General features: G+C 30.4%; 1 protein-coding gene across 1 annotated transcript; it reads right to left on the bottom strand.

Annotated features, from left to right (window-relative positions):
* Positions 1-4,426: 4,426 nt before the first annotated feature.
* On the bottom strand, positions 4,427-8,858 carry Polr2F (RNA polymerase II subunit RpII18). Its single transcript, XM_088230358.1, has 4 exons — positions 8,676-8,858; positions 8,513-8,579; positions 7,646-7,737; positions 4,427-5,571 (listed from the first exon to the last, which is right to left on the bottom strand). The coding sequence occupies exons 1-4, from the start codon at positions 8,702-8,704 to the stop codon at positions 5,361-5,363; spliced, it is 399 nt and encodes a 132-aa protein (XP_088086484.1). The 5' UTR covers positions 8,705-8,858; the 3' UTR covers positions 4,427-5,360.
* Between the last annotated feature and the right edge of the window lie 6,603 nt (positions 8,859-15,461).

Here is a 15,461-nt window from a genome sequence, read left to right as displayed (position 1 = left end):
AAGGCGGGTGCATCTTGTGTTTACATATATATCAATGCTAATATGGTATAATATTTTATTTATTTATTTATTTTATTTTATTAACATAAACGGCAAATCTGCATTTTACAAACATTTATAATATTAACATATTTGGCCTAATATATATTTTTTTTTTAACAAACATGAATTTTAAAAACAAGATTTATAAAAAAAAAAATTAAACCAAAAATTATACAAGATTTATATTTTAAAAAATAACCTAAAAATTATACAGCATATTCAGTAGAAAGTTTAAATAATAAAACATTCTACAGTAAAACAACAAGAAAATCATAAGTACTGTTTCACACAGCTAGGCAAAGTGAACAAAAAACTGTATTTGAAATGCATGAATAAATAAATATAATTAGCATTCACCATCTTTAAAAAAGTTCAAAAGGTTTGTTCTATAGGAACAATACCCTACACTAAATATATCAGATACGTGAGAATAACTATTGCCGAGTTCATGGAGTCTATTTAATACGGCATTACAAGTATACACTGTCCGTGAATTGTTGCTACAAAACGGTGGCACCTGTCTAATCATTCTTCCAGGCACCCTGAAGTTGATGAGATATAATAGTTCAGGGCAATCCCATATTGAATTTACAATTTTAAATCAATTTAAAAGGTCTGCATATGGTATTTCAAACCGCTCACGAAACTACCAACATTATAGTCTATAATCCGATCAATTAAAAAGCGAACCTATTCGGTTTGACAAATTTTCGAATTAGGTACTGAAATCTATAAAAAATAAAACAAACTTTTTGAATGACATTTTTGATAAATAAGATTTTTTTATTTGGCAGCGATATACACATATTATAAGGCATAGTAGGTGTTTTATATTTGTAAATAATCTATTTATTTTTTAAAAATTAGTTTTTTTGTAACAAGCATCTTCTGCAAAATTCTGATGCGCTTTATCACGCAATTGGCTCAAAACAATAATTTGGTGGGGTTCCACATTGTTTTCGACTGCCCACTCTAAGTGTCAAAAGTTGAAATGGCATCTTTGTGTTTGACCATGATGTTAGTTCTTCTTTTTCAGTGCATTCTCAACAATTAAATCTCAGACCGTTTCTCCATATCCTTTCTGGTAACTGATAATTGAACTTCTGGATCGTTTATATCGTTTACCAAATTTAGTGTTCGAAATTGATGGATCAACGGTAAATAATCATCGGAATCCGTATCTATTCCCTTCATGGGCGAAGAGAGTCTAAATTTAGTTTTTCAGTTGTTGGTAACGTGTTGCGTTTCTGCGTTGGCAGGCCTGGCACTCAGTGTTGCAAGTGTTGAGTTTGTTAATGCCCATAAACTCATCCTGTATTGGCTAAACTTTCTAGCACAATTTCTTGATTAGATTTGAAGTTACTTTCTCCCAACATTCTGCCGAGTCCATTCACTACATCACAAATTTATTTTCTGAAGGATAGATAATATGATGCTTCTTCACTAACATTTTCAAAAGGAATTTCCAGCAATATTTCATTTTCACCGCCTGAATAACATTTTGATTCATAGGCTGCATGAATGGAACAGTTTGGGGGAAGAAACATAACTAATTTTTACATTACTTATCAAATCGGTGCAATTTGGATGGCAAGGAACATTATTGAGTAACAATAAGGTTTTTGGGGGCAGGATTCATTCTTCCATTCCCTCAACCTTCACCCGATGCCAGTGGTTCAGATTACTGGAGGTTCAGTTTATAGTGGGTTTGGATTACAGAGACTATACTGTATATGCATAATGTAGATAAGTACTTAAAGATATGCATAATAATGATTTTGATAAATATTCATAAAATTCCTTGGTTAAGTTTTACTCTTTTATTTTGACTGAGCGCTTTCATCTGAGTACTTCAAGACTGGTGAATTGTTTACAACATTTTAAACTTTTATAATTTTTTTTACAGGGTTGGGAGATAAGGAGATCAGAAAAGTATTTTATTCGGGGACAGGCAACATAAATAATATTATTATAACTAGTTTGCAAAACAGTACATTTTTATATTAGGAAAGTTTGGTTATTGGACGTAAATTGGAATAATACAATATTTATTATTTAAAAGGGGAGGAAAGAACTCATGGAGAACACAACAGAGTAACAGAGTGGGAAATACAACATGTATTATACAATACCTAATAAAATAAAAAATAGTAGAAATGTGGAAGATCAAATATAATCACTCAATCTAGTAGTATAACAAAATAAAAACCAAATACCTATTGTATATCTTGAAACTTTTCATACTCTACACCGAGAGCTGACATTATTATTTAATATGCTTTACTGGCGGGGCAATGTCAAGTGTTCTGAAGAATTTTAGTTTTCATACAACCGGAGCAACCCGGAGATATTGGATTCATTTGGTAAGTTTTCCGTGTCCAGGTGGATGAAAAACACGATTATGCATGCAAAATAGAACCAGAACCCTAGATGAGTGTTTTCGACTCGATGGCTACTCTCAGGTAAAATCCTAAAAAGAGAAATCGAGTAGAGTATGTCCTCCTTATAGTGTAGTGGTTGGTGTCTTTGCCTAAAGGTCCTGGATTCGATTTTTGGCAGGGTGGATGTAAAATATTGATATTAAAAGTTGTTTAAACTGGTAATTTTATTGTTCCTGGACTGGCACATGAAGCGTAGGATGATGGTTTACTAATACAATACCCTATGCACCACCGGGTGTGGAAAGGGAAGGAATGATGATGATAATGATGAATTTTCATGATTCAATTTAAGCGCTTACGTTTTTTGAGTAATTGTATTACATTGATATATTTTTAAATTTCATGACTTGCTTGCTTGGTACCTACTGCCTAATTCAATTAATGTTTCATGCATTGCAGAAATCTGCTTGATTTGTTATATATTATGTGCTACACAGCAGCTACTTAAAGCAGTGTTCTTAGAATAATATGAGTTGGGTAGGCACACAGAATTAAAAAAGGAAACATATAAACATACAAACATATCTATAAATAATTTAAATAAAGAGTTTAGATGGCTTATTTAATATTTTTTACACACATTTAGTATGTAGTCACTGGTTAACTGCCTGGTAAATACTTGATTTGCAAAATACCTACTGTCCTGTCAATTGTGCACCAATATACAAGACTAGGGTAAACAAACCTTAAAACGAAAATGTCAATAGTTTTGCATACACTTTATTTTATAATTGAATGATAAAAATACATAAAAATGTCAAATATATAAACAAACACGATATATTGGTCGGAAATGAGTTAGGTATAGTGATGGAAATATCAAAGCAGGTGTGCCCTAGGGTTATATATTAGGACCCGTATATAATATGTTTCATTTATTAAAAATATTTTTTACATGTTAATTACATTGTATACCTATGCAGACGTAAATGTACTGAAATTTTGCAGGAAATTTGGTGCCATGATGCAGGCCTCTTAATAAATGCCAAAAAGTCAATTAATGCATGTTAAATTGTCACACGTCAAAATAAATATCATACATATTGTAAAATCTAACAATTTTGAATGCCTTCATAACTCTCACTTTGATAAAGTCTGCTTATGTGATAAATTAGACATTGCGGACGAATATGATTATTTAGGTATAACTATTAATTCCTTTTTTAAGTGTAAAAGTACTAAGAATTTTGAAATAAATATGAACAGCGTACATTGGATTATATTGTTCCAAAAATATTTAATATCCTGCCACTTGACTTGAAAACATGTCATAATAAAATTAAAATATGTTTTTATTACAAAAGTAGTTAGAGGACAAAACGTTTCTATATTGATTTATTATTTATGTAATACTTTCACTTAAGAAAGTAAGTATTTTTATATCTCATTAAATACTTGTTTACTATTTTCTTTAAACCTTTTTATTTTCTTATTTTATTTATATATTTTAGATCTGAATTTTAATAGGTAATTTTAATTTTGTATTTTTTTTTTTTTTACTTTGTTTTTATTGAATTTATGAGCACCCACTACTTTTACAAGATTTAAATAAAATTAAGTATATATATGTTTATTCTGTAACTTTATTGGGTTTTTTTCCTCTCTTTGTCTACTTTTTAAAAAATATTTTAATCCATTTTATTTGGTTTTGTTGAGTTTTTTTCTTTCTTCTTAATACTATTTTATATTTTTTCAAGGCATCAAAAACAAAATAAATATATGTACATTATTTTATGTGCCCTATATTATGTCTGTACTCTTTTATTTGAATTAAAAACTAATGTCTGAGCACCCCCGATGACAAACTATTATCTAATAGTTTATCTAAGCAAATATGTTTTAATACTTTATGTTTTTATTCTTTGAGTGTATTAATATTGTAATAACATGTGTATTTTATTGAATAAAGACTTATAATTATTAATGAAACGAGATTAAGCCTGTTTGATTTGTTAATTTTATTTATTTTTGGCACTTCAAAAATTACATACTGAAATTCTTGATACTATTGAATTTTTGTTTTTTTGTTAATTGAAGTGAAGACACAAGTGGATAAAGGAGTTATGTGACAAAAACAAAATGCAGATATCTGGGGTTAATGTTTTAAACACTAGTACAATTATTGATAATATAACACCTTTATTCGCTCTCAAAATCGGTTTTCTGTCATTTTTTGTTAGTGTAATTAGCTTAATGTGGAAGGGCTGTATATAAAATCTTCATCTATGCAACAAAAAAAAGCGTTCTCTAAAATTTGCAACATAATGCCTCCATCTACTCATGTCTTCAATTAGTTGTGAGTTGTGATGGTAGAATGACGGATGTGCGAAAAATGCAACATTGACTTTCTTTTACAATTGATCTTGAAAAGGTTATAATATAAAAGCTTTATATTCCTAGTTTAAAAAAATATATATTTATAAATAACTAACCCAAGTATCAAATGTTAAACTTTTTGTACTTATCAAGTAGTGACTTACTTATCAGAATTTTTTTTATACTGTCTCATGTTAAGTTGAAAAAAATCACATACATCGTTGTTCTACAATCATGACGAATTGTTCTTATGCCGTAAACGTATAAGATCTATTTTAGAGATGTTACAAAAAGAGTTCTTAATGGTACAAAACCAAAAGATAATGATAATAATTCTTCTTTACACACACATATATATATATATATATATATAGTGCTGTGACTTTCACTAAACACACATATATATATATATATATATAGTGCCATGACTTTCATTAAACATTGTTTAGTGAAATCATCTCCGAAAACTGTCACAGAACAAGCTAAATCGATAGATAAATCTTTTTCAGTTCAGATGAAAATAAGTTATGATATAATATTGTAACTACACATTTCAATAACCTAATGATCAATGATAATTAATTCGTCAATATTCCAATCTTCGTAAGAATGATCTGGAAGATATCTTCTTATAATGATAGGTATTTTTCTTTGTTTTAATTCTTTCATGGCAATCTGCAAAGGGTCTGTTTCTCCTTCCAACTCCACCATGACAGGAGCACACATGGCTATTTGCAATGCTCGGGTTCCTAAAACTCTTGCTCTTTCATACCTTAAAAGAGAAAAATACGATAAATAAGTCTATTGTAATTTTAAAAACACTCAAGCTTTAGATATTTTATGTTTCATATTATTGATTAAACCTGTCAAACAGATCAAGAAGAAGAAGATAGTATTAATTTTAGAGCTTTCAATGCTTTCATACTTAATAAACTGTTTTTATTAAGATGTCTGTCTTAGGTAACATATCTTAAACCTCTAGCAAGGTAATGACAGCAGGGGAATACTAAGATTTGAGTAATAAAAACATTTATGAATGCAGATTTTACATTTAATAAATTAGGTAGGTACACATATAGAATTGTAACATAATACCACAAGCCTGTCTGCAAACATTTGGACATACTCAAAACATTGTTGAATTAACTAACTAGTGAAAGGAGAAGTATAAAAATTGGAAAATTGTTTTCAGGCGTTGCCATGTAGGTGAATTGGTTCGGCCAGATGAATCTCACCCACATGATAAAGGTCTCCGCTCTTTTACTTCACAAAAGTCAACAGATGGAAGAGTTGAGGAAATCTGGTCATAAGCCCTGCATTCTTCCCTTCTCTAGTTTAGATAATAACATTAGTCTTACAGTATGATTTTTATAAGAACTGCCGCCTGATAGTTCTACTTAAGGATGTGCTGACCCCCAAGTTGAAGCCACGAAATCTTGATTTTATTTATTTTGACAGTGAAAAAAACATTTAACGTTTCGATAATACAAAATTATACACAATACACATGTTAGTAATCACAATTGCATAACATAACAGAAAATATTGGACGGCTTAAAAATTCAAGTTAGAGTTAGAATTCAATAAATAATAACCGCTTCATGACAGCCCCAACGTCAGGTGGCTATTCTTACTTAATAAACACTGGAGATATTTTTTATTTAGGCTACCAATATTACACCTCAGGTAAAACGTGTACCTAAAAAATCAAGCATGAGCCGCCGTTATAAACAGTACAATACTACTTGTCTGAAATTATTGTACATTCATTAATATCTATAATTATTATGGATAAGAATTATGTAAATTGACAGTTTTTACGTTGATGTAAGGATAGGAGTAGATTTAAGTTATCTAAATATAATTAGTTCAATGTAAATACAGCATAATTCACTTACTGAGATCACTATGGGATCTGTATTTTGTTTATTATAATAACCGGTCAATAATATTAAGTAAAGGATAAAAAAACAACAGTACAAACTTTTATTTTCACACATAACAACAACATATCTGAACAATTTTCAAAAACATATTTTTTTTTTTAAGTTTGCTTTTTATTGCAGTTAATCAACTCCTGAAGGTAGTTGTCGTCTATAAAAAGTTTTGAACTAAAGAATCATTTTATAGAAATTTGTAAGAATGAGGAAATTCAGTGTTTTTTTATTTATCATTATTTGTAGTAAGTGTAGTAAGACTATTAAACTAAGCCAACAATATATTTTTTTAATATTTTTATATACCGTATTATCAAGGCTATGATCTTTTAAGTTTTGTATTTCTGAAATTACTCCTGTAACGTCAGAGGTTCACTTCCGCTTATTCTCACTCAGTTCTGCCGACTGGTCTGTTGATGGTAAGTAAACCAGATATTTGCCACAGCTCTCTTATCATCAGTTGATTCATATGAAGTAGTGACGTTCAAAATAGTGGTGTTTCTTTTAAAATATTTTTTATTATTTTTGTGTACATTTTCAAGAAACTTTGCTGTACAATTTAATGGTCTAATTTTTACCGCGCACAAGAAAACATTTTTGTATCTAGTTTCCCGTAGGGCTGAAGTTCCTCATTTACACCTCTATTGTTATTTCATATGATACATGACAATAAGCAAGGTTTGGGGGGATTATGTTTTTACAGACAGATAGTTTTAGGACTGACTGATTATGATAACTTTATCTCTGATTCTAATATCCGGGTTCCACTGCATCATTTTATCAAAAATTTATTAATAATATAAAGTATAAAGCTTCAATTGTGGATGGTGCCCATAAACCATGTGTGTATTGTACTGCCTAAATTATTCTTAAGAAAATACAGTCAAATTATATAAACAATATATTTACTTGGTCATATATCTTGTAGTAATACGTTTAGATTTCTCAACTCCACCTCCAGCTTGCCCGGGAGCCAGAAACTGAACTTGCTCTACATCCTCCTATAAAACAAACACATAATAAATCCATTTTATTAACCTTATTTACCACATCCGCACCTCGTGGACACTACAGAATCGAGAAATGCAATGAATAAGTATTTGGTTACTATGCATCTAAATATAAATACATGTATATACATAAATATAATACTTTTATTTTTCATCCTAAGTCTTGTTCTTCCTTTTCCGCTCCTACCAGAAGTTGGGGACCATCATCCTGAACTCGCCACGATCCTGAGCCAGACTAATCAGCTAACTGTATAAGATTTCTGGGCCATGACACTCTTGTACATACCGTACCCTGAATGCTCTTTATCTTTTCTTCTACAATAAGTTATAGAAGGGCATACTTCTCATTGTGAAATATGTGACCAAAGTATGAGGTTTTTCTTCTTTTGGCGGTGGTCAAAATCATTAAAAAAACCGAGTGTTAGTGGTCATCAAACAAAACATCAAACTGTATACTTTATATTAACAAATGGTTGGTTCAATAATTGAATTGTGCCCACATAGAAGGGTATATACCATAAAAACAAAAAAAAACAGTTTTACTTAAAATGGTACACATAGCAATGAGGTACCATTAACAATCGTTGAATTTTGTGAAATAAACATCGTTTTATTTTTTAAATTTATAAAACTGACATGTTAGAGGTTTTTAATGAATTCTAAAAAACAACAAAATCACATATACCCTTCTACGTGAGCATAATTAAATTTTAATATCGCCTAATAATCTAGAAATAAAAATATTAGTAAGTATTGATCGAAATACCTCCTGCTCCTCTACTTCTTCGATGTTTTCATCTTCTTCAATATCCTCATAATCTCCACCCCCTCCCCTGTAAAATATTATTAATGTTTAAAATCCACCAAAAAAAATATTATGAGGTTTATTAATTAGTTTTCAATAACCAAATTAAATTCAATAAACTCACTCTTCTCCATCATATTCTTCATCAGCCATATTTGATTTCCGAGTATGTTGTGTATTTTAAACTATTAATAAATCGAAACTGTCAATATTTTTAAAACTTTGGACAAATACCGCTTGCTGTAACGGCGAATCGAAAACAGAAACACAAAACATAACCTCCACACCACAGACACCAAACATGACAGCATGACAGGGCCGTAGACAAAACAATTCATGAAATATAACCAAAATAAAAGGCAAACCAAGCTAACCATAGATAAAGCAATTCACTTATAGAAATTTGAAGAATTATTTTTGACATTGTTGATATATTATATATTTTTTTCATTGTACTTTTTTTTATTTGGGATGAAAAATAAGTATCCTTTTTTACTTTTCACCTCTCCGGCTAAATCTCTGCAAAAAAATATGTCAATCAGTCGCTTTGTCGAGATCTGAAGAAAACACCAACAAACAGAATTATTTTTGACATTGTTGATATATTATATATTTTTTTCATTGTACTTTTTTTTATTTGGGATGAAAAATAAGTATCCTTTTTTACTTTTCACCTCTCCGGCTAAATCTCTGCAAAAAAATATGTCAATCAGTCGCTTTGTCGAGATCTGAAGAAAACACCAACAAACAGAATTATTTTTGACATTGTTGATATATTATATATTTTTTTCATTGTACTTTTTTTTATTTGGGATGAAAAATAAGTATCCTTTTTTACTTTTCACCTCTCCGGCTAAATCTCTGCAAAAAAATATGTCAATCAGTCGCTTTGTCGAGATCTGAAGAAAACACCAACAAACACACTTTCGCATTTATATACTACCCATATATATTTTTTCAATTTTTTATGATTTATATTTTGTGCTTTGTTTTTTTTAAATAATTTTTGTAATTTGCTCGCTGTGGAGAGATATGTTCATAATTTTCTATCCGGACCCAGTAGTTTATAGGGCACTACATTGGTACGCCAAATGCAGCATGTCCGAATCATTTTTGTTGCATGGAAGATAAATGGATCAGTCTTAACACTCAGTTTCCATCCCAGGGATATAGAAATGTTGCAGTGTAGAACCACCATTAAAATAAATATTCTACCATGCCAGGGATCGAACCCGGAACCTCAAGCATGGTAGGCAAACTTGCCAACCGCTACACTACGAGATGGACCTGTCTCCACTCGATTTTCTTTCTCAGAATTTTTACTAGTGTTTTTCTAATTTACTTTTTTATATGGGAGTTGCATTATTTTTTACCTTGCTTATAATGTACAAGGTTTATATTTACTTCAAAAAGAGGAACTGCAGTTCTTGGTAACAAAGGTCTACGATGTATGCGAGGGAAGCGATTTGATGACGAATGTCGACAAATCAAATATGATGGTTTTTGAAAGAAATGTAAGTATGACTAAATGTGAAATCACTGTGAATGGGGGTGGTGGTTATACTAAAATAGGTAGAGGAATTTGAATATCGGGGAAGTATGTTTACTAGAGATGGAACGACTGAGAAAGATATTGAAAGAAGGGTGAGTGCCGGGAACAGAGTGAACGGTGCACTTAAATCAACGTTGGCAAATAATTGTTTGTCACAAGAGGCAAAATTAGCAGTTCAAAATAGTCCTGGTCCCGACCCTGATGTATGGGAGCGAAGTATGGACTTGGAAAAACAGGGATGAAAGTAGGCTGAATGCTGTCGAAATGTGATCTCTCAGACAAATGTGTGGTAAAACTATGTACGATAAATGTAGAGATCCATACATTATGTAAGGCTGAGATAAGCATTATTGATAAAATCAAGAAAGGAGCTCTGCGCTGGTTTGGACATGTAGAGCAAATGGACAGCGAAAGAACGGTTAAAAATATTTACGATGCGAATGTTGACGGATGCAGAAATAGAGGAAGACCGAGAAAGACATGGCATGACCAAATCCAACAAATACTTGAAGATGGACATGTCAAAAGTCGGAATAATCGGCGCATGTGCATGAGAAGATGTATGAATGTAGAGGAAGCGAGATCTGTATGCAAAGATAGTGATGTGGAATTCTATCCTCTCTGCCCACCCTTACGGGGAAACAGCGTGATGGTTTGTTTTTTGGGATATTTATTTATTTGTTTACTTCAAAAAACAATGTTCTCTTAAATTTAGTTCAATTAAAAAAATATTTATTTGATATGTTTAAAATATGAAGGATAGGGTGCAATGTTTCGGCTGTAGCCTGTTTTAGGAGCTTTTCCGCATTTGCTCTGGTGACGAAGAAACCGCAGAAAACTCATCAGGAGAAAGCCTAAAATACTCATAAAGGGTTCTAGTTCTATTTTACACAAAGAACTGTATTCTTCAACCCATGGACACGAAAAATGTTCAAATAAATCGGTAGCAAGATGGCAAAGGGGTATATATGTATCTGTCATTTTCTACACTATAGGACAAGCAAATAATTCCTTCGGTCACATAGCTTAAAGCATGAAAAGAACAGATGAGCCCTATATTTTGATATGGCCACTATGAAAATAGCTCTAGAGAGATACAGATACATTCTTTTGTCATAGAAAAAAACACCAGATTTTAGCATGGAAAAATAATTTTAGCGTGTAAAAATGTTTTTTTTTTTTAAGTGACGAGTATACCCTTTTGCCATCACACTTCTGAAATATGATACATTATCGATTAGCAAGTTTTTTTTATTTATAATTTGTATTAAAATACAAGTTTCTATCTAATAAATTAATGATTCCAATTTTACTATACTCATAATATACATTGAAATAGAAAAATATTATATTAAAAGACAAAAAAAAATATAAGCATTTTAATAAGCATTACATAACACAAAATAAAATAACAATAATATACAGAAACAAAATATTTCAAGAATCATTACATTTACATACATCATCTAACATCTGAGGATTATTATCAATTAAACAATATTTATTTGGCGACTGATAAAAATATCACAAATATGTTATGGCATGTTTTGGTAAATATTCAGTGTAAAAAAACTACACATTTCTGCATAAAAAACTGTATTCATCACTTTAAGTACTATTTACATAAGAAAATACAATTTTATATTCTTAAAATTTTAATAAATGTAACATTAGAGTAATGACTTATCACAATCAATTTTTGAACAATTATAAAAATGAATACATAATAAATGTAAGATTGCAATTAATTAAAACATATATATATATTAATAAGATAACAGCAAAAAATTGTAACAGGCAATCGAGAATTACATATTAATAGGATCGTTTTAAAACAATTAAATAAAAATATATTCAATTTATAAAATAAAATTTTATGTACCTATGTTATATTTTGTCTCATCTATAAGCATACATTTGTACATAAAAATGTATAATATTATCGCCGTTCAGGCAAAAGTCACTAACTCAAGAAACATCATTTTGAGAAATCGCAATTTGAAAGTTTGGAGACCAAGGAAAAATCTGATTTTTGTGTTTTGGAAGTTTTATGTACACAACATAACTCATTTATGTATTTTTAATCAATTCCGTTAGTAGTGTTTTCCTTCCGATACATAAAAAAAAATTTGGAAGTTTTTTAATGAAGCGAGGTGGCTAAAATTTGGTGACTTGCTTGTTTACAATCTGGAAAAGGCAAGCAAGAAATATTAGAAATAATTATTGTAATGATGTAGTTAAAAAAAATCTTTTTTATCATGTTTTCTTTTTATGTTTTAATATAATTATAAGAACATAAAGACACATAGTAAAAAATAAAAAAATTAATTTATACAACTTTTTTCCAACTAAGTTACCTTGGTGACATTTGCCTCTTACGACTTACCACTTCCCCACTCTTACCACTTAGTTGCAAGCATCGAGCTCTGAGCAATTCGAGGGTCAGGGTCTCTCTAAACTACAGACGTACTAGTTGTGCTTAGAAGTTTTTGTAAATAACAATGATATTTGGAAATTTGAGCGTAAATTTTATGACACGCGCTTTTAAGTGTAAATATATTAATTAAACTACTTTTTTTCTATTTATTTATTATTTATATCATTTCTTTTAGATCTAAATGTATATTTTTTTGTTTTAGACGTGTTCCATTATGGATATGATGAGACTTACTTTCCCTCGAGTGACAGCGAGTTTTCGGAAGAAGAGATGGAGCAACAAGCTAAAGATAGTGCTACCGTACAAGAAAACACTTCAGACGAATCTGAAGGAGAGGGAGAAACAATGGAAGAATTGTTAATTGAAAAAATAAACCTACACAATGGCGAAAGACAACATACCATGTTTCTGGAATAAACGAGGGGATGAAGACAGTCAAAGGACCCACTGCCTTGACTCAAAAACTCTTAGTATTGAAAATGAACTAAATGTGTTCTTCCAAATTATCGATATGTCTATGATTGACAATGTTTTGAGATACACAAATATGTATGTCAACCATCAATATTATAGAAACCGGGACTGTTATAACTTCGACAGGCAAGAATTTATGGCATACTTGGGTCTGCTATATTTGATCGGTATAAAAAAAATCTCACCAGACAAATGTGAAAGAGATTTTTGCCAGTGACTGTACCGGGATTGAAATAGCAAGAGCTGTCATGAGTTACAAGAGATTTCTCTTCATCACCCATTGCCTGAGATTCAATGACAAGAACACCCAAGTTGAAAGGAGGAAAGTTGACAAACTGGCAGCGATACTTAAGTTTTTCCAAGCTTTCGTCAACAACTGCTAGTCATCATTCAATTTAAGCGGATATACTACAATCTACGAGATGCTGCATCCATTTAGAGGTCATTGCAGTTTCATACTATATATTTAAAAAACCACTGAACTTCCTCATTTTACGCTTCGAATAGCATATTTAACTCAAAACTGTCATTTTTAGGGTCAGTGACTTTTGCCTAAACAGTGATGATATCAAAATAAGATATTGTTCATTTATGTATGCAATTTTATATTATAATACACAGTCATTCGTTTAAAAAAGTATCATGCGCAACACAAAGTTCGAGGTAACTATTACCCAACCGCCATACGATTCAGAAGAAAAAAGTAAGAAAAAGAAGTCTCACTGAACTGTGCACATACTGAACTATGCGCAGTTTGATGGGACTTTACGCTTAGTCCTTACAGCTTATCGTCTCACGTTGGTTTGACACTGATGCATACATATTTTATAGAGATTTATAAAAAGGGCGTTCTATTCATTGTGTTGCCCATTTTCCTATGACACACATGGTTAGTAAATAACACTAAAAAAATACTTGTAATTACATAATAGTTTTGGATGTAGGATAGCTAAAATAATGCCATGAAAAATGTAGACAATATCCATGAAAAAAATGAAGACCTTAATGTCAAAGAAATTTACCGTTTGATAATGTTTGCTATGAAACAAATAATACTACACATTAATAAATTACAACAGAGATGAAGAACATTTTATAAAAAGGGAATATAGAAGTCTAGGCATTTACAGGGCTTATGACCTGTCATTGGCTGGTTTGTGACCACATTACACACAGTGTATCATTCACCATTCTGCCCATGTTTGAACATCTATATTCCATCAATCCAGTTCTTGTCTACAAGAATTTGGACAAACTCAAAATATTGTTGATAATACTACATATCACTGCCATTTATTATCTGACAAATGCCATCTTGACTTTTTTGCCCACAGAAACAATAGCCAATACTATTTATGGATGAAATACATATTTTATAACCCTTTTTGCGTCCACATAATTCAATTTATTATGTCACTTTTTGTGAATATCTGAAGAAATAATGACTTTTTATGTAAGAAAACTGTTTAAAAATAAATAAATATACATAATATTTTTTTGTTAAATATAATTTGAATAGCTGTGGTGCCCAAAAAGAATCACCTTTGTCCCAAATGGTTTTGATTGATTGCTGAGCTAATAAGTAACAAAAAAATGGTGTTTACAAATTATCAATAATCCTTTTTTGTTTTTATGGGCAGAAAGTCACATTTATCAGTTACATAGTGGTTTTTTCCATAATGGGTCCAATAGTTGAGAAATACATTAAATTAATTAAAAATTGACTACAATAACATAAAAAACTGTTCCGCCACAAGTAACCAAGATCTTAGTTACGCATAATGAGAAAATTCGATGAAAAGTTTGTCTACGACGACATTTTAGGCTTATTGAACTTTAACTGTCAATTGCGAACACGTAATAAATTTACACATAAATAATAGTACGGCACATTTTTTTACAATATTAGCCCTGGGAATTGGACTCTAAAGGATATTCACATTTACAGCGATCTTGTCCTTAAAACTATTTTGTAAATTTATGTATATATTGCAAAAAGAAGCAATCATAAATTGAATTCATGTTATTTAAAAACATAGAACTCAATAATTATAAGCCTAATTTTAAATAGTTTTCGGGTGTATGTAATCAGCATCATGATTTCATGCATCATTTTTAAGATAATTTACATTTTTTTAAAAAACTAGAGTGATTAAAAAATTTAATATATTTTTTGGGGCTTATTCATAGGTATAATATAAATATCTGTAAATAATAAGTAAACAACTATTAAAAATATGTATGAAATCAAGAAAAAAAAACCTTAATTATTTTGTCTATTATATATTTCAGCACTGTCTTACTGGTGGCCCACAATTTTTTTTTTTTGCGGCCCGCGAGCTGTAGATTTTAAAACATTGGGGAGAAACACTTTGTCAGAATTTATATTTGATGTGACATGTCCAGTGAAAGAAAATAGAAGCAAATTGTGTTCAGAATTACCCATC

Source organism: Micrasema longulum, unplaced genomic scaffold (genome assembly GCF_059751315.1).
Source record: "Micrasema longulum isolate JH-2025_06_02 unplaced genomic scaffold, ASM5975131v1 h1tg000747l, whole genome shotgun sequence".
Taxonomy (NCBI): domain Eukaryota; kingdom Metazoa; phylum Arthropoda; class Insecta; order Trichoptera; family Brachycentridae; genus Micrasema; species Micrasema longulum.
This window is presented reverse-complemented; position numbering and strand designations above follow the sequence as displayed.

What these genes read in the sequence shown, in the direction of transcription:
- Polr2F (XM_088230358.1), bottom strand. Translation starts at nt 8,704, where the DNA reads ATGGCTGATGAAGAATATGATGGAGAAGA. An exon ending in GAAGAATATGATGGAGAAGA is followed by an intron (nt 8,580 to 8,675) that starts GTGAGTTTATTG and finishes AATATTTTACAG; the next exon opens with GGGAGGGGGTGGAGATTATG. An exon ending in ACTACAAGATATATGACCAA is followed by an intron (nt 5,572 to 7,645) that starts GTAAATATATTG and finishes TTCTCTTTTAAG; the next exon opens with GTATGAAAGAGCAAGAGTTT.